The sequence below is a fragment of the Leptonotus elevatus genome, chromosome 6 (assembly GCF_054856555.1).
Source record: "Leptonotus elevatus isolate MCC_2025b chromosome 6, RoL_Lele_1.0, whole genome shotgun sequence".
Taxonomy (NCBI): domain Eukaryota; kingdom Metazoa; phylum Chordata; class Actinopteri; order Syngnathiformes; family Syngnathidae; genus Leptonotus; species Leptonotus elevatus.
Window position 1 is genome coordinate 15,324,540 of NC_141244.1, and position 24,512 is coordinate 15,349,051.

The following is a 24,512-nucleotide window of genomic DNA, read 5'->3' on the forward strand; positions in this document are numbered from 1 at the left end:
ACCAAATTTATTTTCATTGGTACTGTGCATCTGTTGTTGTAACTCTTCCGCTGTAATCACAAACAATTCAACATGTAGCCACAGGACAAAAACACACCAGCAAGTGTTCTGTTACTTTATTATATAAAGTTTGCTTTCAACAACCAAGAGAAACAACTGAAATCAGTAAACAAAGTAAAACACATGGAAGCCTACTTTTCTATTCTTAACATTTATTCACTTTATGGACATCTAAGTGTAAAGTAGCCAAGAATGAGTGCTAGCGACACACAGCAGTAGTTACCAAATACTTGGTGCATACTTATATCCTCAAACTTACCATGTGTCCAACTTGAACCAAACAAACAAAAAACATTTTCACACTAAATTTATTTGAAATCAAGAGGACTTAAAATTGAAAAATAACCAATTAACAGATAATTACCAGTCTGTTTCTGGCTGAAACCTCCCATATTCGGGATTAAACAAACACAAATCCTTGGCCATCTGACTGATAAGAGGGCAAACTTTGGCAGAATATTTTTTTTTTCTTATCCCCAGGCTTGTAAACTAAACAAAGCTCATCCATATCCTTGCAACATGCAATTTTCACAAGATGAAGCATAACATTTGACTCCAAGATTCATGAACTCCAACTGAAAAGCTGTGCATCCTTTCAAAGCCGAGTGCACACTGCTGGAGAGCAGACAGGAGATGCAGCAAAGCACCTTCAACTGTGACATGATCCTCCAAGAAGGTCGCTACCACTGCCGGGCCACATTGACCTGAAAATAGGTCAGTGGGCACCTCTCTTTTGACACCCAACATAAACCTGAGGGAGAAGTACCGAACTTGTCCGTGTGACAAACTGTGGGAGTGATGTGCAAGGTGTCTGCCAGGCAACAAAGAGAAGGATGAGAGGCCAAAGTGTAGTTAAGGTCCTCTGCGCGCTTGCACCTCTTGCAGAGATCACCACCAGCCCTCGTAGGATGAGGGCAATGCATAGTGTTGAGATGTGACATAAAACTCTGGTCTCTCTGACGGAAAGGAGGGCAAATTGGGGCTCAAAACAGAAACGGGCACAGCGCTTTGTTTACTACTTCCATTCTACAGAATGGCCATCGGCTCATCTTAGCTCGGTCTACATTGCACTTGTCCATCCGAGCTGTCCTCATCGTCGGAACCATCCGGGCCTACGCCACGCAATCCTGTGATACGATAGCCCATGTTGAGCAGCGTAACCTCCAACGGATCCGTGTTCATTCGCCGCTGGTTGGCCTGAGCTGCGCCTTCCATGTCCTCGACCACACGTCCGTTTTCGCTCTCGGTCTGGGAGGGAACACAGGGATGAATGGGTGATGGGGATAAAATTGAACTCTATATACTATAGATACTGCATTTTACTATATTGGAAAGCCAGTTAATTCCCTTTTACATCATGTATGGGGCATGCACTTGTAGGATGAGCAGCGTACAAGCGGTTCTCGGTTTTCAGTTGTATCAGTTTGATTTTTCTGTTGATTTGATCGTTTCATATTTATGGCCAAGAAGTGTTTTCATACTAATATGTACTGCACAGTAGTAATATTTACTATGAGTATTTGACGACCCCATATAAATGTTCAGAGTAGCCTTTTCCTCAAACATGGCTCACTTCACCTTGAATTTAAAAAGTGTTTGCTCGATAGCCAATTGTGCTGGACTAGAATTGCTCAACTTGGCATTGCAAAGCATGCAGTTAGGACGCTGACTCCCATTCACTCAACTCAACATTTATAGAGCGCTTAAAACAACCACAGCTGTTTTCTTAACTCATTTAATCCCCAAAAAACGTATAAATGCGTTCTATTTTAAATGTTTTAAGTGTCCCAAAGACATATGTATACATTTTTTATACTAGAGCATACAGAAGGCTTTGACGCAGTCTCTCAACTGCAAAGAACAGTTGAAAAAATGGCAGTTATTACACAAACAACCAGCAGGTGGCAGCAGAACAAAGTAGATTAACCAGGGGCATGTATAAAAACAGCTCATTTACTCAGAGTTCTAAATGGATCAGTGTATAATGATGAAACTTAGCTATATCCTAATGCTAATTGTTGCAAAACTGAAACAGATAGAAACATACTTTTTTTTTCCCCTAATGAAATAAGAGACTCTAATCTTTCTTTTGGTAGGTTCCATGTTTTTATAGCAATACAACACAATATTCTGTGGGCCTTGCAAAATTAGTCAAAATCAAGTAAAATAGCCGGGAGTGAAAGGGATTGCTTCAGTGAAAATGGCTGGGAGTGAATGAGTTAAGATGGAGCCCAGGGGCAGCAGTTACAATGAAAACAGCAGAGGCCCCAGAATTGAACCCTGTGGAACACCATGTTATACATGTGAATTCATTTTGCACAAATTTGTCTTTGACAAAGCCAACGGTGGCCAGGCAATTAATTATGATTTTGCTATTGCGTTAATTGTAGGTTAGTACTATATTAACTCATTCACTGCCATCAACAGCTATAGACGTCAAACATTTAACATTTTTACAACTTAACAAGAGTATGAATACCTAGAAATTGTTTTATTGTATTGGAACAGATGTAAAATTTGCGATTCGTGAGTTAACTAGTGCAGTCATGCGATTAATTACGATTAAAAAATGTAATCGCCTGACGCCGCTAATTTTTAATCATCTTTTCTTTAAAACAAACAAACAAAGACTATTTAAAAAAAATACAAATAAAAATTTAAAAAAGTATTAAAAATTAGGGGCATCAGGTGATTAAAATTTGTAATTGTAATTAATCGCATGACTTCACTAGTTAACTCACGATTAATCACAAATTTTATATCTGTTCTAAATGTACCCCAAAAAATTCTAGGCTTTCATACTCTCTTGTTAACAAAAATGGAAACAAATGTTAAACTAATATAAATAGTTCAAATTAATTTTTGACGTCTATTGCTGTCAATGGCAGAGAATGAGTTAATATTACAGTTTCACTTTTGTAAAAATGTGGGTTACATTGCGTAAATTGCTAAATTTGTGTGTGCACTGCTCTCGTGTAAAAAGTGCCAAACCGCTTCACACCAATCCACTTATGTCAACACCAACGAAACTCGCATGTATTCATCCAAGCATAAAATTGTTTACCTCTGGTCTGGGGTTCCATAATCGCACCACAGGGTCAATACCACTGGAGGCCAGGAAACAGTAGCTGGGGTGGGGCTGCAAACAGTTGACTATGGACTCATCCCCCTGCATGATACGCACCAGATTTGTTGTCTCCTTTTCCCAGATAAAGAAGGAGCCATCGTCTGAACCACAGACGATGTACTGACCTTTGCTGCGCAAAAAAAAGATTTGGAGTCAGACTGACAATATAAACTTGGAATTACACAATAGAGTGCCTGTTTGATATAGGTGGATTTATTTAGGGCTTTCTATATGAAAAACTAAAATAACAATCCATTCTCCTTTTGAAAGAGCTGCTGATTATTTGATCTGTCCTGCTCGTGAGTGCCCCTGAGTGAGCTCTCATCACTGACCTTCCAAAGAAGTTGGCTTCTTTAATATCTGTGGTGGTGTTGCAGTGACCACAATATCTGTGCTTGTAGTCCATGCTTTGCTCTCTAAAAACCAACTCATCCTCCGGGATGGGCTCCTTCCGATTAAAAGAATGGAATCGGATGGAGTTGTTGGACTTTTTATCTTCTGCTGGTGAGAGATGAAAAATAAAGTCATACAAACGCTAGAATAAGCATTTAATTTTGTACTTGAACAGTATAGAATATAAAATCAATAACAGTTTATGGCATACACAGGAGATGAAAGGTTTGGAAACAAATTAAGATGGACTTTGGCAGAGTTTTATGCTCTATTGATGGACATTCTAGTTTTAGCAAATGAAGGAGAAATAAATTCATTTAAAGGGGAAGTCAACCCAAAATAAATGTTTTGACAATAATGTGTTTTATGCAGCCCAAGTAGTCTAAATATGGTATTCTGGTTAATATTACGTTAGTGGAATATGAGTTAAGCAGCAAAGTCTAGCCGTTTTAATCCATTTCATGGGGCGGCCATTTTGCCACTTGCTGTGAACTGACGATGATGTCACAGTTGCGCGTGGCTTAGCCAACGACCAATCACAGCTCACTTATTTTCTGAAGCTGAGCTGTGATTGGTCGTTGCCTGAGACCTGAGTAACTGTGATGCCATTTTCACCCGACAGCAAGTGGCAAAATGGCCGCCTTGTGATACTGATAACAATTGCTGCATTTTGCCCCATAACTCATATTCCACAAATGTAATATTAATCACAATGTCATGTTTAGACTAGTGAGGTCACATATAACATAATATTGTCAAGAAATGCTTCAGGTTGACTTCCCCTTTAACAAGGGACAGCATTACGCCCACCTGACTCGCTCTGTGAGAAGAAAGCCTTGATATCTTTATCCAATGCGTCACAAGGACTGCTGTGCGCTTGCTCGGGAAACTTTCCTTTGAAATCGTTGAGGCAGTCCTGTGCTTCAGGCACATACTTGAGCTCAAAAAGACACCGTGCCAGCCTGAAATGAGCCTTCAGATGTTCCGGGTTTAGAGTCAACGCCTTCAGACAGTCCTTAAGTGCGTCATAGTGGTCTCCATCCCTGCAACATTTACAAACACAGAACGGAGGCAAATTCCTTGTGTGTTTAACAAACGTGGTCAATGAAGATGGTTCTGAATAGAAGGTATGACGTCACATGCTAGGCTAAAATGATGGCTGCCTACCATTTCCGCTTCATGTAGGCTGCAGCCCGGTTTCCATAGAGCATGGCGTTGGAGCTGGAATGATGAATCCCTAAACTATACAGTTGGATGGCCTGCGTCCAATGCTGCTGTGCAAATGCGTCATTGGCTTGTTGTTTGATCTTTTCCAAATGTGGAGGAAGATCAGTGGAGCTGCAACGGCAGACAGGCAGGAAGACCATGCAGTATATTAACAATGGGTGGAAGGATGTGCCACGTATACATACTCTCTCGTGAGAGGACATTCTTCTAAAAACAATCTTTTATGAAATACTTTGAAAGAAAAACAAATGCTACAAAAACAATGAAAGTGTAGAAGTCAAATAGACGGCGTTAATATTTACCTAAGTTGCATCTTGCTTTGGCTCAATCGAATATGGCTAGCTGGCAAATGAATTCCATTGGCGACCCCGTTGGTTGTCATCCCGTCCAGTACATCGTCTAGAATCCAAGGTATCACAAACAATACATTACATCCAGCTTACTTAACGTGGGCAGTATTTTATTTTTAAATGGCTTGGTTAGAACCATCAAAAAACCCAAAACGGGTCACAATACCGCCTAGGGGTTAATTAATGTATGACATTGAAACTGTTCCAGAACACCCATACAGAAATTTTTTTCCTCCCCATTCCAGCTATGACAGCTACAAGTAAGACACATATAGGAAGTGTGCAGGAATTTTTATGCAGTCATAAATTTGTGATTTCAGATGTTCTAGCCTACAATCGCTGTTCCAGTTCACACTAAAACAGGGTTTTTCCTGTATACAAAATTCAGAGGCGGCCACCTCCACCTTATTTGCTCGCCACCTCCAGCCTGAGTGACTGATAATGAATGAATGCTTTAACATGATAATAGTCATATTCTTATTGGAACTATTATTCTTATTATTGAAACATGGAATTATTCAATGTTGCCTGTAAAAAATGAAACCAAGTCAGTTGAATTTATTAAAGTATGGGTCACTGCCGTGAGTACCGATACCTTAAAATAAGACTGGTATTGGCACCTATACCGATACCGATTTAGTCCCATCTAGTAGTGAACTAATAGAATGCAACGATTTTGAACCACACGCACCTCAGTGCCACAGAGAGACCACGTGGCGTGCTAGAGTGGCTAGTAAGAACTCATTGGAGCGGCTAGCAAGAACTAGTTGGAGCAGCTAATAAGAACTAGCCAGAGCGGCTAACAAGAACTAGCCAGAGTCAGTAGCTAACAAGAGCAGCTAGCAAGAACTATCTGGAATGGCTAGCAAGAATTTGCTGGAGCGGCTAACGAGTGACTAGCAGTAGCAACAACTAGTTGGAGCAGCTAACAAGCAACTAGCAAGAACTAGTTGGAGCGGCTAACGAGCGGCTAGCAAAAACTAGCTGGAGCGGCTAACAAGAGCGGCTAGCAAGAACTCGCTGGAGTGGCTAGCGGGAGAAACTTGCAAAAACTATTGCGAGCAAAGCAAAGGGAGACAAGACGCGAGAGCCCGAATCACGGGACTCAGCGTTGACCACCTGCAGGCCCCAGCTGTAAAAAGTAAGCGGTAAACCCATTGCGTCCAACATTAGCAGCAAGCACCACCAGAGGCTAACTACGTTCACGAAGTTCTTCCGCTTCAAGTATCCGTAGCAGAAAGATGGTGGCAAAACCTGTTAGCCTCCTGTAAGGCGCGGCAAGACCTACTTAATACATAAGTGGTTACTAAACCTACGATTTTATAAAAAAAATAATATATATATATATGTTAGAATTTTTTTTTTTAACTAAATATTGAAATAAATTGTCTTTTAAAATGAATGATTTATTAGTTCATCACAAGATGGTACGAAATTCTACACACTGTTTCCTTAAAAACAAAAACAAAATTCTAATGTTTCTGTAATGGTTAATACACCAAATATATATTCAATAACATAAACGTATTGTATTAAAAAGAAAAAAGAACATTATCCTTGATTAATTTGTAACTTCTCAGAGAAGCGCAGTGCGCAGGCTAAAGTGTGAGCATAGCATACCTAAAAATTCAGGTTGGAAGTGCTCACCATTTAACTTTAAACAGGTTGCAGTCTCTCATTTTTTTGACTGGTCAGTTAATAAATGTGAAAAGCGCTACACATAACACAGACCCACCTATTGATGACTCGGACATTTGTGGAAGCAGCAATGTGTATGGCCTTTCTTTACATGTCAAGTCAAACAGATAAACCTAGAGAAGAGTGAACGCACACAAAAACAAACGTCAGATTTTCAGGACGGATTTCTGACTATGTCCCGAGTAGAGGGGCTCTACCTGTTCGCCGCCTATGTTGACAAGTAACTCAGTTCCATCTGGACTGAAAGTAACATAAGTGGCCACCAAGACCCTCAAGCGGTTATTGTAGTCTACCAATTTCGCTGGCAGGTGGCCTGAAGAAGAGGGGAGGGAGCAGAGAGGGGATTTTATGTCACTAATGTCAACGACAGTCAAGTTGTGCTGAACTATACATATGACCGATCAATGAGAATTCAGTACCTGCAACGTAATACTGCACAGCGCTGTCCGGGATGGGATTCTGACTTTCCAAGAATGTGCGCACAGCAGATGGCTTGAATCGGTTTAATGATTTTCTGTGCAGGTAGGGAGGTAAAAACGTTTTTACAACCGAGTTGTGATCTCACACATGAAGCGGCGCATGTGTGTTTGCACATTAGAGCAGCGAGCGCCAACCTACCTACAGTTGTGAATCATCCGAATGTCATAGAGACGTACAAAGGGGCCGTTGGCCCCGACGGCCATGTAGTTGTTGTCTCGTGGATTGACAGCCAAACACTTGGCCTCCACCAGCTGACCACAGAACTTTGTTAGGTCAATCAGCACCTCGGAGCGTTTACTGCTCTCACGCAAGTCGTATTGTCTGAATGTGCATGGGAGAAGTGAGCATACGCATTGTGGTTAAAAAAACAACAACAAATAAACAAATCAGCATATGATCGCCGCTGAATCGGCGGAGACAAATAATTCTGAGCGTTCTTACCTGATGATGCCATCCTCTGCAGCGCTCCAGAAAATGTTGGGCCACATGGGCGCTGTGGCGATGCGTTTAACCCTGTTGGTATGATCAGAAAAGATATGGATGGTTTCCTTCGCTGTCAGGTCATGCACGTGGACCTTAGTGTCCGCAGCGCCAGTTACCAAAATTCTGTCTCCGGAGTGAGGGAGGAACTGTGTGGAGAAAAAAAACATTACAAATAACAGAGATGTAGACAAGTGCCTTTATTGTTTTATGCCTTTATGTATTTGATGTATTTCTAATTTTCTACTACACTAATGTATCATATTCTTAGCCGTCATGCAGTGACTCCTGTTCTGTGGAATGTACACTATAAAAATATTCTACTTACATACATTATGTCAGGTGATGTGATTTATGTTACTCGAGTAAAACAAATAGGTGATACCTGTGTAGCAGTGTGTCTTTATGTTATTCTTTACATTCTCCAGTCAGGTGGGATTTGCTCTATTGCTCTTATTACAAGAACAACTTGAATATGCACCTTGCATCCTATTATTTGCCAAGATTTTCATTATGTTCTATGATAGCAGGTCTGTAAATTAATCTCAGCGCAAACAAAACATGAGCCACCAGATTGAATGAGCAAATGTTTGCTAGCGATTACCTGCCACTTAATATATGGCAAACAGCGCCACCTAACGTACAAGAGGTTCAGTGCAGGAAGAAAATGGCGAGGTCACCAGATTATACTTGTAGTATGATTTAAGTGCAGTTTGGTCATTTATGCATACATTTTTAAAGAGTCACACGATTGGCTCAGGTATGACTGAATTCTTTGTATGCGGTTGAAATTTATACAAATGATTGCAGCTCTTCAACATAACACAATCCAATAAAATGTGATTATTCGTGCTGCCCTTCAGATGACCATGTTCTGACATTTAAGTCAAATGTTCAGAGGAGTCCTATCTAGTGGGACATTACAAATGATGACTGCATGTGCACTTCAAACAGCAACTGTCCTCCCATTACAAACCGTCAACTTCCCCACATTCCATTGACTGAAACGCTCCTCACACCACTCTTACCTTAACAGAAAATATGTTTGCTGCATGGCCTGTGTGCATAGTGGTAAGCTTTTTGAGTCGGAATGGATCCCAGACGATAACATGTTGATCATCCGAGCCCGAGGCCAGCAGACTGACAAAGGCAAAACAAGAATTTGCTTAGGAAACTGAAATTTTAAGTGCTTTTGGTGTCATCCAGAAAGCGTTCTTGCTTACTCTCCATGTTCATTCCATTCCAAACAGTTCACGCAGCCTGTGTGGCCCTACACAAACACACAGAACAGTAGAAAAATAAACGGTCAGCCTTGCACTTTCAACTGCTGATCACAGAGGGTTAAACTCAAAAAGGCTCACGGTCCAACATTTTATGTGGAACCTGCAAGTATGACAAAAATTTCCTTGGCATCTGTTCAAAGTTAGTTAAAAAATAATAATCAAATTATTTAATGTTGATGTGTTATTTTAACAAATTCTTGATATCATATGAGATGCATCTTGATGATGCCTTGATTACTTTTCTTTGTGTTTGTGTTAACAATAAATAATTAAACTCTTTACCAGAGGCACACCCTTCTGTATCTTGACACTGAACAGTGAACACCCTGGAGACATCATACACTTTTTTCCCCCATTATTATCTGCTACGCTTAAAAACAATTCAACATGATTATTATTGATGACTGAAATAATTATTTTATGTTTTATATATATTATTTTATGTTGCACTTTCTTAAAAAGAAAATATTTACGCTGTTGTTTCATTTGATATGTTATTAGAACTTTCCCTGTTTGTTTTAGGACTTTGTTTGTGAAAACCAAGGTACTGTAGATTCTATTTGGCGCACCATTACAACCCCCAGGCATTTGCATTAATGTGGTTTGACTGTTAGAACTGATCCCCTAACTACAATATGACACGCAATGTTTGACACCCCTACTCTGACACATGCTCAAGCAATTGCTGCAACTGACCTGAAGCTCAGCCTCCAGGCCGAGTCTCTTGATGAAGGGGTCAGTCACATGATAGAACCTCTGAAAGCCTGATGTTCTCTTTTCCTGTATTCACAACAAAAATTAATAAAGGGGACCGGAAATTAAAATTGCAATTTTTTCAGGTTTTTGATCATAATATGCATTCCCCCACCCTGACTATAACAACATTTCTCTGAAGTTTTTCCTAATCATAGCTAGATTACTCACCCGGATCTGCCTGTGCAGGATATCTCGGGTGATGTTGACGTTATCCATGACTTCAACACAAAACAAAAATTAGATGTTGGGCAGGAGGATCCAGATCTCACCAAGATGACAGCTGTGGTCTCTAGTTCTTTTACTGCAAATACATCAATCATTAGGGCAGGGTAGATGTATACATACATATTTTTTTAATACTTAAAACATAACATAAAGCGCAAGCTGACAGACTTTACTTTAGAGAGGAGTGGCAAACACCGTGGAACTTGCTCGCGTCAACAAGACGAGTTCATTTGCCCGATCACCTTAGCTGTTCAGCTAATGCAGCACTCTGATAGTCCTAAAATCCACTCCGCACATTACCAGCACCATTCTAAACATTGAGAATGTGCTCGTCTTCCAGAATATGTCATCATTTGAGCTGCCGGGTTTTGAAAATGGGTGTCGTTTAACAAATTGCGTTATCTTATTTCGTTAGCCGTTAGCTAAACAAAACGTCACCAGCAGGTAACGCTGATATTTGCAACCGTTTGATGACAACTTACTTTTGCGTATGCAAGCTGGCTGTCCTCCCTCGACCAGAAAGTCCACTGTTGATAACTGTCGACGTACAAAAACGTCATAAATCACATCCTTTCACCATTATCTCTTAAACGCAAAACACTCCCACTGTGTACTGTGTCACTGAACACAACTTAAGTTACTTCCGCTACTTCAGATCCTCACTTCCGGTCCATTTTATTGTCTAAAATTTACTTAATATACTTAATTAAAATAAACTGCCCAATGTGGTATTAAAAACACAGTTCAAACATTTGTGAAAAATATAAGCACAATTTATATATTGTTTGTTTTGATGTTCTTAAAAGGACACGCACTTTCCAGCATGCTTTGCAGCACTTCTTGTAAATTGTTGCAAATAGTTGATAATTACTTTACGCGGAAATGTTTCTAGTTACTTTACTGCGATTGTGCCTGTGATGTCTTTGGATGCTGTTTAAATGACCGACGACCATCTCAGATGAAAGGGCAGGAATGCTCCATAGGAAGGGACATATAGCTTAATGAAGTTAAATGAACACCTCAAGTGAGGAGTCGCAAAGTGCGCAGTGATGTTCCTCATTAGTTTAGAAATGTTACATAAAGACATTCAGACACATTACATTGTCCACTGATGATAATTTTGTAAATTTGAGGCGACTGATATTTATGTATCCAATTATTATTATTATTATTATTATTATTATTATTATTATTATTATTATTATTATTATTATTATTATTATTATTAACAATAGTTTACCTTTTGGGGTCTTCCCCCCCAAAGTAGACTCGACTTTCTAAGGTTAGTTCGATTATGTGTTTTAGCCGCGTTTATGAACTGCTCAACACCAGCACACTTCTTTGAGTGACAGTGGAATGTTAGTAACAACTTAAAAATACTTATATGACTTGGAATGTTAGTAACAACTTAAAAATACTTATATGACGTATGTTTTGTGGTTGTTTTTAATTTATGTGAATTTGAACAAATAAAGCCAGAAGACAATAGATTATTTGACAATTTTAGGACAATAACCGAACAGATGATGTTCAACGGACAACGCTGTGAAACTGAACAAGCGCTCTTAGTTGCTTCGTCTGCTTTGTGTGCGTGTGCGATCAGCGCGCTGCAGTCGTACAAGTGGCGGAACAACTGCCACCGCAGCGGATGTTTCTGATTCGGTTGTCTACCCCAAACCGAGATTTAAAACTATTTACGTCGATGAGGAGCGAAAGGTAACGAGCTCATTTTATTCTCGACAGCCAACCTGTCCGTGATAAAAGCAAACGTTTTAGCGGCGATATTAAGTAGCAGCTGGCGTTGGTTGAGCTTTTAGCCGTAGCATGTTAGCCATAGCATGCTGGACGGAAACAGATTTGTCATGGATTAACAAGATTAAATGGTTAACGTCGCAGCGCATCACAGTTTATTGTGAGTTATTGGGATGCAATTGTTATGTTGTCGGATTCAAGTGACATACATTTGCTAACATTGTCGACATTTTACTCAGCAAGACCTTTTCGTTGTAAGAATGATGGAAATGGTTAGTCAGGTAGTGTGGTTGTGGTTATCCTGCCTGTAGATTGCCTTTTTGTTTGAGTTAAGAATTTATGTATTAACTAGCTAGACTCGAGTAAAGAGGATCGGATTAATGCAAAGGGATTGGCGACAACGTCTGTTCATTAGGGACGGGAGGCATTATTATGCGCTCTCCTTGAAGTCTTTTGGGGGCGTCCGTGTTTTGGAAACCGATTGTGTAATAACGGTACATCGTGTTCATGTTGTTATTTTCGTTGCTGTCCCTTGGAGTGAAGTCACCAGGTCAAGTTGAGACCCGAAGCAGCTGTTAAATTCTCCTGATGGTAAACAGTGTTGAATGCTGAGACTGGATTTTGTCAATGTGTTCTTGGATAACACATGATGGACCTGTTTTAGCGATGCTCTACTTTTGTGTATTTTCCCCCTATTAAAAACACAATTCTTTCAGGTGACGCCTTGTATGGAATGACAACCTCACAGAGATACATTGGATCCAAACCAGCTGGTAGGTTTGTCTTATCATTATTAATTTTTATCTCTAATGTATGTAATTGAGCTAGATCTCCTAATGCAGTGGTACTCAAATTTATAGTGTAGCGGGCCGACATATTCATGAAAAAAAGAGGTAGAGCATACTTAGTGAATGTACTGTATTGGATAAAAAAAATGAAAAAAGACACACAACAGTAACATGTATCAGTTTGTTTATAATTGTATTAATTCAGGCATTCTTTCACATACCATACCACTAGTGGTACTCATACCACACTTTGATCACTACTGTTTTAATAGCTTCGTCATGTTTCTGTACAGCACGGTTTGCTGACATGGAGTGGCATACGCCGGACTTGTCAGAGAAGGTCCTGAGTCGCCTGGGCCGCCGGCCTGCAGCATCGGACAGTGGGGACACAGGTCTTGGCACATCAGCATCTGACAGCACAGAAGGTGACTTTTGCCTATGGTTCCGACTGCAGATGTGTTTTACAATTGCAGCCCTTTTTTTCCACTGCAAGGTCAAACCACTTCCTGGAGTTACCTTACTTTCACTTCTGCTACCTGCAGTAACTGTAAAGACATAAATGAATTTGTAAAAGAACGTGAAATGAGAGCAATAATGTGTCAGGATTTAGGATTGTAGGCTCCGGGACAAGGATATTATAATTAATTCCTATTTATGGTTGGATTTATACAATATGGTTCAAGTGATGCAATTCCAATGTTCCATTTTTTCTGCTCCCACGTGGCACACTTCAGATATGGGTCATAGGAGCTTCAGAGATTAAACATTGAATTGTAAATCTTCAGATCTCAAGGCCTATTTCAAATGTGGATACAAATGGGCAGATCAACATGTACCCTTTTAACGCGAGCCTGACAGCAATGAAATATGTTGATTGCGCATACATGTCTACCCAAGCACACAAATGTAAATCACAACTGCTAATGCAGACAGTGAGCAGAATAAGGGTGAGGTGCGTTGTGTGAGTGGCGGGTTCAGTCCAGGTCAACTAAACAGTGCACAATGTTTAATATAACATTTGTTTATGTCTGTGTTTTTGCTACCCAGTGTCACGTCTGTATGTGTACGGGCATATAGTTTTGTGTGTAGGTTGTTTCAGATGTTCAGTTAATGTAAACACTAAACTTGATTTTGAGTTGCTTGAAAACAGGTCAACAAATAAAATAATAATAAAAAAGGGGTACTAAAGAGAATTGGGTAATCTGACCGGCATTGGAAGTCAAAGTTCAGCTAGTCACAAACATTTTGAATGTTCAGCTTTTGGTTGTAATTTCAGGATGCAACTCAAATGCACTATAAGTTTCACAGGTAAATGTAATTGACCATTCTCTAAACTTTTGAATGCACATGTCCAAGTTACTGGTAAATGTATCAGTACTTTCTCTGACAAAGAGCTGAATGACAAAATTCACAAGTGGTGTTTTTTTTCTTTTCTTGTCTGACCTTGCTCTATCTGTGTTGCAACCTGCTAATGACACTCTGGTACTCTAAGCTCAGTGCGTGGCCACTTCCCTCTGCGAACATCCTGTTTGAAACCTTGCAATGGCAAGGTACTGTTGATCAGTTGCTAGTCATTGTCCTGGTCTCATGATTTCAGAATATGAACAGCATGATGACGTGGACTGTTTCAAGAGATACTTGACTCATTTAGCCATTTTAGTAAAAAAGTTAACATTTTGTCTAGAATTAATTTGATAATGTCATTATTTTTCATATACAATTAATTCACCTGTTTTCTGGGTTTGGTCATGTGACGTTAGCAAACTGAGCCGTGATTTGTCGTTGCCTGTTTCCTTAGCACCTGTGATGTCATTTTCAGTCGACAGCAAGTGACAAAATGTGTTTTTAAAGGTACTAATTGTATATGAAAAATAATGAAGTTACCACATTCATTATAGATTAAATGTTATCTTTGAGAATGGCTAAATGAGTCGGGTATCCCTTTAAATACCAATTGTAATTGAACTGAGAAATGTATTAGTAGATTTATGGCTCAACACCTGTTTTGAATTTTGCTCCTAGTTAGAGAACAAAGTTAGGAAACATTGAACAGTTTGACATTGTATGCAGAAGTTTTAGAGAAGGTCAAATTAAGTTCACCAGTAAAGGTTATTGTGCAATTAAGGTTCATCCAGATAACAGATTTTGTGGTGTGTTAAAGACCTTTTGAATCAATTATTTTTACATGATTTAAAGCACTTTTTGTTCTCCGAGAGTCCAATGTTTACTTTTGGCACACGTCTTTAGCTTGGGTCGCATAAAACATCAACATTCCCAGCAGGAGTGAAGCTTGTTTGAAACAAATGGTGATGCAGTGCCTCGTTAAGCACTTCATTTAAGCCTTGTGTCTGCACATTTTTGCCTGAGCGTCAGTGTGTATCTGGACATTTGTCACAATAGTTGACACAATGTTAAGTTTTAGCTTAGCCTTCATGCCACTTAAACTGACAGCAAAGTATAGCAATGTAACAATTAAGTCCAAATTTAGCATCAGTAAAGACATGTTGCAAATAAAACGGTGTGCATCATGAATAGAGTGGAAATTAAAATAAGATGACAAATCTTTCTTCGAAAACCTTCGTTTTTTAAAAATTGGATTATCTATTGTAGCTCCCTTGAATTTAGCCAGGTTTACAGTGACAGGTAACTATAATTACATACATAATTTACAAAGGCAGGAATGTGTGCTGAGCAAACATTTCATAGAGTAGTTTAGACTTGTTCTAGTCAGTCAAGAATCAGGAACCCTAGAGGTCTATTTTGCATTGGAAGTTAATCATTGAAAGCTTGCTTCCTTTTATTTCCACTCTTTTCTTCTACTTTTTGTTGTGATTGTAAATAGTACCTAGTTTGTGGAAGATGTAGTTCAAACAAGACAACACATTTCAAAAGTGACCGTGCTCTTGTGATGTGTTAGCGTGAGTGGGAGGAGGAAAGGTGCTTAAATAAGCGTCACCCACAGATCACTCTGTAACTTGAGAGGTGGGCTATAAATACCCTAACCTTTCCTGTGTTTGCCTAGTTCGATGCGTTTGCTCAGTGTTGGGCACAGGCTGCTTGAGGACAATACTCTCGCTATCAGCTCTGCTTCTTGGTGTGATTCACTGTTGCTGAGAAATGCACGCCTCAGACGTCTTTTTGGATTTAAAGGGTCCCGTCGCTCAGCTCTGCTCGGCTCAGCGATACAATGCGACTAATGTGCTTGTTGCCTTGGAATGACTGCTTGTTTACAAGACTTGAACAGGTCTCTGAGGTTTGTAAAGATATTGTCTGGCATTTTTTTTTTTGTGCATAATGTGAAGACACTTTTTGGGAATGGTTCAATAGTGTAAATTGGGTGTGTACATGATGTGTAATCTAAGGGCGTTCCTTAGTTCTTGCAAAACTTTGATCGTGTTGCGATTACAATCTTAAACCGTTAAACATAGGTTTTATAATGACAGTAATGCAATGCAGAGGATTAGAGGGTTGATTATTCAACAACAAAGTAGGCCACCCACAGACACTGACTGCTGTGTCTACTAAAATAGTGCAAATAGCCTGCAGTGCTCCGTATTCTGTTCTGATCCTTTTTCTGTACATCTGTATATGGAACAGTGAGATAATGCGTTGCTAATTTTACCCATTTTTAATTGGGTTACAGATTTCTGCAGTTCCAGGAGCAGCCCCTCTTTCCAGCCCATTCGCAGTCAGATCCCGATACCAACGGCACATGTCATGCCATCTACGGCCGGAGCCCTGGCCTCGAAGCCCCAGGAAGAGTCCCGATCTTCCTCCACCTCCAGAACATCGAGTGCCGCCACCTCCAAATCATCCTGTCTCTCCAAATCGGCTTCCTCACCCAACCTGGATGCCCAGCCCGGTATGGGAAGCGAGCCCACCGGGCCAAAGCCAGACTGCCTGAGCCGCTATCGAAGCCTGGTCAATGGGCTGGACCACTCGCTTTTCCCCACGGATCAAACACGGATGGATGAGGGCCAGAGGTTTGACACTCCTGCCGTGGAACCTACCATGAACCAGTCAGCATTGTTGGGGGGTTTATGCCCTGATGTCAGACTCCGATTACAGACTACAGGGATTAGAGACAACTCAGACTTTGCGTCTGAGCTTTACAGAGGAGGCACGGATCACAACTATAAAGTTCTTCCCGAGACCAGGCCCGCAGTTTCTCTTCCCGGTGTTTCTATCCCCAACAACTCTGCCAATCCCAGGTCCAGCCAGCCTGTTGGTGTTTATGCGAGCCCGCTTAGCCTGCAGACACAGGCTCTGTTGAGGGAACACGCAGGCACCAAAACGTACGATCCAGTGCGCCATGACCGCTCTGGTGAAATATTGGGCTGGCAGCAACAACAACATAAGCAACAGATGGACAGCATACGCATGCAAGTGGAACAGATGCAGGTATGCTGTTATTCAATATTACAAGGTCCGTATACAAATACAAGACTTCATACCTGTAAAAACAAACTGTATTGTGGTTTCCATGAGGTGATAAAGGGTCATCACAATTGTCCAGTGGAACACCCTTGTTTTTGGAACATGAAATGGGGACAGACACAGAGATCGTCATTGGAAAAATAATGTTGGGCTAGACTACACAAAGCCCTACACAAAGCCTGGGGGCATGCAGACACATTGGCCTATTTAAAAGCAGGATATGAGACAAGTAAAATGCACTAGAATTGGTGTGTCAATTGATTTATAAAATATTTAACTTGATTATAAATCTCTTTTTAGAATGACGTTTTCCACACGCAATTTACAAAAATGTTGCATGGCACACATTGCACATGAGTTAACTGTTTTTAGTCTTTTATTATTCTTAACTGGTAGTTATTTTTCATACGCTTGTCAAATTTTCATAAAGTGATAGTCGTGAAAACAAATAATCTGTTGGCTTGATCTCCTGGCTGGAGACTATAATATGATAGTATAATAAATGACATCCATGTGATTGTCCTGTTTATGTCTCTCTGTCCCAGTTGAGCGCTGGGGTGGGCCAGTACCCGTCTTTGTACCCCACAGCCATGCACTCGGAGTCTGGAAAGTGGGACGCTCTGGTGAAAGCCAGTGAAGGACTGCTAAAGGAGAAGGAGCTTATAATAGAGCGGCAAGTGTTTCCACTCATTTTACTACTCGTGTTTGGTTAACCTTACCTTAACATTGCCGCCTTATTTCCATTCACTCCTCTTTATTTCTTGCGCTAACTAAAAATTTAAATGTGTGAAGCTGGGACTGTAGTTTAAGCACTAATCCCAATGTATATCTCCCACACAGTAAATTTTGTAGTGTAAATTTTACTCTGCAAAAGACTACATTCAGTCCCAGTCCAAACAGACTCAACTTTACACTCAAAAGAGAGTAAAATATTATATATAATAAAAAATAAAAAAATGAAAACACGCTCAAGGGTTCAGGAACAATCCCACAACCTCCAGCATGGGAGACAACCACTCTATCACTTGAGGTATGCCATGCCTGTTGCTGGTGTGTCCAAAAGATACTAAAAATGGTCGGAGGTAGGATTCCATCTGACACCAGGGATATACTGACACACAATAGGACTGACATGGCACAGCGGGTTGATTCGACACCTGTGGTCGTTCCTCAACTCTAAATAAATAAATGAGAATATATATATATATATATATATATATATATATATATATATATTTTTTTTTTTACTCTCTTCCAAGTGTAAAGTTTACTCTCGTTTAGACTGGGACCGAATATAGTCTTTTTAGAGTAAAATTTACTGTGCAGATTATAGCAAGTGGTTTTAATGCCATTTTATTTATGCAGACAAAAGCAGCATATGACCCAGTTGGAGCAGCGTCTGCGGGAAAGTGAGATGCAGGTCCACGGAGCCTTCTTGGGCCGAGGCGCTCCCTTCGGAGATATGTGTTTGCTTCGGCTACAGGTGGGTAACTCGTGCAAAACCACACTGCAAGCCCTGCGTTGCCATCGCTGTTCTCACATGCTGCGCTTCCGTGCCGACCTCGTGGTGACTCACATGACAACATTGCAGGAAGCTCAGAGGGAGAACACGTTCCTGAGGGCACAATTTGCCGAGCGCACAGACTGTGCCACCGTGGAAAAGGCGGAGGCGGAGCGCAGGCTCGGCACAGTGGAGGCCGAGACACGCCGACTGACTGAAAACCTGAAGGAGACGTGCGAGAGGCATACAGAGGAGATGAAGAAACAGGAAGAAAGGGTGGGTGTTTACCCGTCTTGGTTGGCTTCCTTAATGTGTGTTTCGCAAGCTAGTAAACCACAAAAGGTTATGAAAACAAAAGAACGTCAATGAGTTCATACTACTCCAAAAATTTTGCAAAAAAGATAATTGAAAACGGCAAATACACTTCTGCAATTTATTTGGTGTCGAAAACTTGCATTTTGCCACTAAGTCACAGTACACTCGTGACTTGACATAATTAAGGACGTTTGATTAAAAGGTGATTTTACACGACAGCATTTCGATCGAGCAGCGGCCCCCATGTTCTCTTCGGCCTGCTTCTTTCTCCTACACTTATTATTGTGGCCTGTGTTTGCAGATTAAGTGCCGAGACAAACATATCAGCAACCTGAAGAAGAAGTGTCAGAAGGAGTCTGAGCTGAAACGAGAGAATCAACAGCGCATTGAGACGTTGGAACGCTATCTGGCCGACCTGCCAACATTAGAGGACTACCAGAGCCAGAACAAAGAGGTAAGAACAGTTAAAGTTTTAGCTGAAAGCAACTTAAAGGGGAAGTCAACCCCCCCAAAACATTCTTGACAATAATGTTACGTTTTAGGCAGCCCCACTCATCTAAATACAGTATTCTGGTTAATATTGCATTAGTGAATTATGAGTTAAGCAGCAAAATCCAGCAGTTTTTATCAACATCAAAAGGCAGCCATTTTGCCACTTGCAATCACAGTTGCTCAGGTCTCAGGTAACAGCACGCAGGTTAGCATGTTAAGACAAGATGGCGCTATAATACTTGATCCAAGCTCCTAATGCCTTTCAGACTCTATTGCAGGCAGTTCTTAAAGGGGAGGTCAACCGTAAGCATTTCTTGACAGTAAAATATGTGACGTTACTAGTCTAAACATGACATTATGATTAATACTACATTTGGGGAATATGAGTTATGAAGCAAAAGCCAGCCGTTATAATCCATCTCACGGGGCAGCCGTTTTGCCACTTGCTGTCGAGTGAAAATGACATCACAATTGCTCAGGTTTCAGGCAACGACCAATCACAGCTCACCTAGTCAGTTTCTCAGGTAACAATCAATCGCAGCTCAGCTTCAGAAAACAGGTGAGCTGTGATTGGTCGTAGTCATCTTCAGATTGAGATGGATAAAAACGGCTGGATTTTGCTGCGTAACTCGTATTCCACAAATGTAATATTCATCAGAATGTCATGTTTAGACTTGTGAGGTCACATATGACCACAGTGTGTGTTGAATTCCCCTTTAAAGCCTGGTTCACACGGCAAGATTTTAAAACTGTCGACCGACTTCCAAACTGAGAGACACCACACGTGAAGAGAAAAAAATCACGGTAATAACAGTTTTGAACGTACCGTGTGTGGAGTGTTGATTGTGCAGAGAGCTGAGTTCATTCATGAATGTGACGGGAAGCCTGGAAAAAAACTCGATATTAAACGTGACCTCCGAGTCAACAAACATGCAGGACGCGACTGGTTTTCAGGCGAAAAAGCGGCATAAAAAGAAAAGGGAGTGTAAATGGACTCTGGGCGGCAGCGGCGGCCCGGTGCTGGCAGCGCGGGTTCGTGTCCCACCCGAAGACCACATTGATTTGTGTAGTCTGTGTGTGCGTGTATAAAAAATAACATTGAATAATAATTTAAAAAAAGAGTGTAATAGCGCAAGAACGGACTTTCTGCTGCGTTATGACTGTTTTGATTTTGGATTCCCCACCGGCTTCCTCGCCGGCTCGCTTTCTGATTGGCTGCACGTCACTGTCAACCGGCTGCATGGCGGTTTGTCCTCGGGGCACACGGAGCGAAGTCAGGCCAAAGCAATCCAACATGTTGAATATCCCCGATTTCAAGTCGGAGATCCTTCTGAGCGCTGATATCGGGATGCGCTGTGTGTGGTGTCAACACACACGGCAGGATTATCTGTTAAGATTATCGTTTGCGTGTCGGCGCGTCCTTACGATTGTCGGGACGGGAAATTCGGGGCTAAAATCGGGCCAATTCTCCTGCCGTGTGAACCAGGCTTAACCTGATCTTTGTTGTTTATGAAATATGTTTTTGCCTTAGCTTCAGGAGGCCGAGCAGCAGGCAGCTCGGCTGCAAGAGAAAGTAAAAGAGCTGGAGGCCTCTTTAGAGGCAACGGGCTCACAACTTCAAGAAAAGGACGCACAGCTGGAGCAGCAGAAACGAAGGGAGAGAGATCTGCTGACCACTATTACTGAGTATGTGTGCAAGCACAAACACATGTAGTAAAGTACACACTGTGTGTATCAAGGTCATAATAGTTTTGGATTCTCCATTATAGTTGTTTATTTTGTTTTGACATTTGTTTTTTAATGCATTTTATTGTAAATACATTTTAGAGCGGGTTTGTTAGTTTTTATTAATTATTTGTTGTATTTATTTTATTTGTATTCGTTTTAAGTTATTTTTTTACTAGTTTTGAGAATTTTTGTATTTTTATATATGGCGTATTTGTCAAGTGGAAGGCAAAAAAAAAGTATTGTATAATAAAGTAAAATACTATTCCTGAATGATTTTTCAACCTCGCTTCTGTACAGTAATATTGAAATAAATACATGTAAAGTAAGCCGAAAGCTCATGTACGAAATGGACAAAATGAAAATGGGTATTTTTGCTAGTAGACATACAATTTAATTTCAGTTAGTTATCTCTCGTTTAAATTATTTTTTTTCTTCAGTTTTTTCTTTGGTTTTCATTAACTAAAATAACCTTGGTGTGTGTGTGTATACGCTGCTCTTTGCTATAAGTATAAAAAGGTGACAGTGTTTTCTATGCATTTTCTTCAGCATGCAGCAGCGGGTGCAACAGGGCCTTGAAGATGGAGCCCGTCTGCCATCTCTGGACATCGAGAAGCTGAGAGGAGAGAACAATACTTTAAGAGAGGAACATCAAAAACTCAAGAAGGTTTGCTGTGTTTTCATGTATAGCCCAGGAATTAAATTGTAATTCTAAGAACTGCTTTTTTAACCAAACAACATATTTACAAGATGTATGACAATATCATCAACGTTCCCTATTTTCTTGACAGGTTATTGAGAAACAACATCGGATGATGGAGCAACTGGGTTCCCAGATTCAAGTAACTGACCACTTGTGTGCCTTGTAAATGACTTTCTTAAGTTACTGCCGTCTTTTTAAGCTTTTATTTTTATTTGTCCTCTGCAGGCTTTGGAGGTGCAGTTATCCCAGGAAGAAAACGCATCGCAAGCTCTAAGAGAGGATGTGTTGGCCAAAGAGCAAAACATGTCTGAGCTCCACATAGCCATGAAAGAGGTTAGATAATTGCATTCCGAAACAACCTATTAGTTGCTTAGATTGCAGAAAATGTATTTAATGTTAGGCTAAAGCTTACTCTAGCCGCTTTCTTCTAGCTGTCTTCCCAAAACCAGGAACTGATGGAGCAGAACCTGACCCTGCAGGAGCAGATGAGTGAGTCAGAGCAGAAGAACACCAACGAGGCCTCCTCGACTCTGCAGCCGACCGGGGCTCGCCTGACACAGCAGCTCCACAAGGAACTTGCTTCCTGCCTCGGCGACTTGCGCTCCGTGTGCAGCATTTTGACCCAGAGAGCTCAGGGACAAGACCCTAACCTCTCCCTTCTGCTCGGTCTCACATGTAAGCTTAAATTAAGCCTTTCCTTCTGTTTTTGGTGATTCTAAGATTTTTTTTATATGTTTGTTTTTGTAGCACCCATTCCAATGGGGGAGCACGACGAGGACTGGATAAGTCCAGAGGTGCTACACAAGAAGCTGGTCGAAGCGCAACAGCTTCGTCGTGATGTGGAGGAGCTACGTAACCTAATACTGGACCGCTACGCACAAGACATGGGCGAAAACTGCATCACCCAATAGCTTTGCCCCGTTTCACCTCAGGAGCAAAAAAAAAAAATCGGGCTTGACCTTCAAGCCTGGTTACTGAATGTCAGGATGCGGAGCGGGTTTCGGTTTTCTTGGAATGCAAAGGAAAGCCTAAATTATTTTTGGCTTCTTTTGACTGACTATATGTCAATTTTCGAGCCTGCTTGTAGCACAGTCTTCCCATCCTACTGTTAAGTTCAGCTATTTCAGTCCAAGGGCTAACAGAAAATAACTTACCTCTAATGCTTGATCCTTGAATATTTGTTTATTTTAATGTGACTATTCTATCATTTACCAAACAGTCTTAAACCTTTTTCACTTTAGTGGCTAGATAGACTTGTGTAAAAGTCCCAGAAATATTTATTTAACTCTAGATTTCCCTCTTTGGGGGAAAAGATCTAAGAAGCGGTTGACAATCAACTAGAAATACATTTTGTCATGAAGATGTTGCCACCATGCCATTATTTAAAATGGTGACAAGTGAAACATCTGCTGTGTTGTGATGTAGAAGACTTTGTACCAAACCAGCGTTCTACACCAGCGCGCCTTCGTCTGTTCAAACCAAAGAAAGCTGGTCGAGGCGGTTGTGCGAAGTCGGAATGCTTTCGCCCCCGCTGACCCCCCCCCCAATCCTTATCCAACCCCTCCGTCCACCTCTGCTGTAGACCGGAACACCATCGGGTGCCTTTCTTTCATATTTTTGCTTACGGTTTTCATTCATTTTAGACCAATCAGAGGCTGCTCACAGCTCGTTCTTCCAGTATGACATTTCTCCCTGAGCATCAGCCACTAGGATGACAGTCCATACATTCCCTGACTCTGAATGTAGGAGATGATGTAGGATGTTAGCTTTCCCCGCTTAAACGTGTGCCGTTCTATATTAGCCCATGTATATCTGTTGCCATGTAGATCTTAATGTTAAAGTAGTGGCTCACTCATTAGGTGAATGAATATATGAGTGAGAAACCGTATTCACCTTCAGTATTTATTTATTCTTCTCTGGACTGAGTGTGGACATGTTGTGGGCCTCCTAATATGTTGCTGTAATAATTCGCTTGACATTAACAATGTGCAAAGGTTCCATGAAGTGTTGGCTTTGTTTCCGTATTATGACCTGATGTTACGAGTTTGTTCAGCTGTGTTAAAAGGGACATGTTTTAATCCTACGTGATGAGCATAGGGCTGGCTGGATCGCCCCCCCCCCCCCCCCCGAGTTATTTCACAGCGTTTTTAATAGATTTTCTCAAGTTTTCCCTTACATAGAGCAAGCCATTTTAAGCAGACTTTAACTTTAAAGGGAATGAAAAGGGACTTTTCATGCACAAATATGCAATAATTATCCAGGACACAAGCCATTTCATGGGACCTTTTAACCTTAAGATGCACAAAATTGAAAGTCAGGCTCTGCATGCCTTAATATCTCTCGAGTTTTTCAAAAGGGATAATTGTTTATATGGTCATACCTTTGGTCCTTTGTATTCCCCTATTTTAGAAATAAAGATGTTACATTTTGGTCATTGACTTTGAGACTTATTTGTAGCCTTAATGTGTGTAGTAAGTTTCTATAAAATTCAATGCATGAACGTACTAATTAACTAAATATTTACACGTCACACCTCGCAGTGACACGTCAATGACAAATCGATGCATTTATGTACAGTTCAAGCACAGTTTGGGGAGAAATGTGGGGTCTCTGTATTTGTGTTAAATGTGGAGGTTTACATGAAAACTGAACCTTTACAAACTGACATCATCACACGTGCGTAATTGTCTTTAAAACTTAAGTTTTGCAAATAACTTGAT

The 24,512-nt window shown here is 40.7% G+C and overlaps 2 protein-coding genes across 7 annotated transcripts; one reads left to right on the forward strand and one right to left on the reverse strand.

Moving 5' to 3' along the window:
• Positions 1-100: 100 nt before the first annotated feature.
• On the reverse strand, positions 101-10,721 carry wdtc1 (WD and tetratricopeptide repeats 1). 3 transcript variants are annotated; one of them, XM_086079612.1, is made up of 16 exons: positions 10,562-10,721; positions 10,023-10,072; positions 9,795-9,878; positions 9,039-9,085; positions 8,844-8,955; positions 7,777-7,964; positions 7,474-7,656; positions 7,275-7,369; positions 7,053-7,168; positions 6,893-6,968; positions 5,110-5,206; positions 4,748-4,918; positions 4,391-4,623; positions 3,520-3,688; positions 3,125-3,317; positions 101-1,308 (listed from the first exon to the last, which is right to left on the reverse strand). In XM_086079612.1, exons 2-16 carry the CDS (start codon positions 10,068-10,070, stop codon positions 1,111-1,113), a joined length of 2,010 nt encoding a protein of 669 aa, XP_085935738.1. In that variant the 5' UTR covers positions 10,071-10,072; positions 10,562-10,721; the 3' UTR covers positions 101-1,110. The 3 variants fall into 3 exon arrangements, with proteins under 3 accessions (XP_085935738.1, XP_085935739.1, XP_085935737.1); XM_086079613.1 differs by having other exon boundaries at positions 3,520-3,685; positions 10,023-10,155; XM_086079611.1 differs by having other exon boundaries at positions 10,023-10,155.
• Positions 10,722-11,656: 935 nt separating this feature from the next.
• On the forward strand, positions 11,657-24,230 carry cep85 (centrosomal protein 85). Of its 4 annotated transcripts, none has more exons than XM_086079235.1 (14): positions 11,657-11,795; positions 12,548-12,604; positions 12,913-13,044; positions 16,263-17,020; positions 17,602-17,729; positions 18,422-18,539; positions 18,648-18,833; positions 19,174-19,326; positions 20,896-21,050; positions 21,639-21,756; positions 21,881-21,931; positions 22,018-22,125; positions 22,224-22,467; positions 22,540-24,230. In XM_086079235.1, the coding sequence occupies exons 2-14, from the start codon at positions 12,565-12,567 to the stop codon at positions 22,701-22,703; spliced, it is 2,355 nt and encodes a 784-aa protein (XP_085935361.1). In that variant the 5' UTR covers positions 11,657-11,795; positions 12,548-12,564; the 3' UTR covers positions 22,704-24,230. The 4 variants fall into 4 exon arrangements, with proteins under 4 accessions (XP_085935361.1, XP_085935362.1, XP_085935363.1 ...); XM_086079236.1 differs by lacking the exon at positions 11,657-11,795 and adding an exon at positions 12,115-12,422; XM_086079237.1 differs by lacking the exons at positions 11,657-11,795; positions 12,548-12,604; positions 12,913-13,044 and adding an exon at positions 15,644-15,872.
• The last annotated feature ends 282 nt before the right edge of the window (positions 24,231-24,512 follow it).

Coding starts and splice junctions, on each gene's coding strand:
- wdtc1 (XM_086079612.1), bottom strand. CDS start 10,070: ATGGATAACGTCAACATCACCCGAGATATCCTGCACAGGCAGATCCGG. Junction 9,879..10,022: donor TCCTGCACAGGCAGATCCGG/GTGAGTAATCTA, acceptor TTGTGAATACAG/GAAAAGAGAACATCAGGCTT. Junction 1,309..3,124: donor TATGGAACCCCAGACCAGAG/GTAAACAATTTT, acceptor GTTCCCTCCCAG/ACCGAGAGCGAAAACGGACG.
- cep85 (XM_086079235.1), top strand. CDS start 12,565: ATGACAACCTCACAGAGATACATTGGATCCAAACCAGCTG. Junction 19,327..20,895: donor ACCAGAGCCAGAACAAAGAG/GTAAGAACAGTT, acceptor TTTTTGCCTTAG/CTTCAGGAGGCCGAGCAGCA. Junction 21,932..22,017: donor AACTGGGTTCCCAGATTCAA/GTAACTGACCAC, acceptor TGTCCTCTGCAG/GCTTTGGAGGTGCAGTTATC.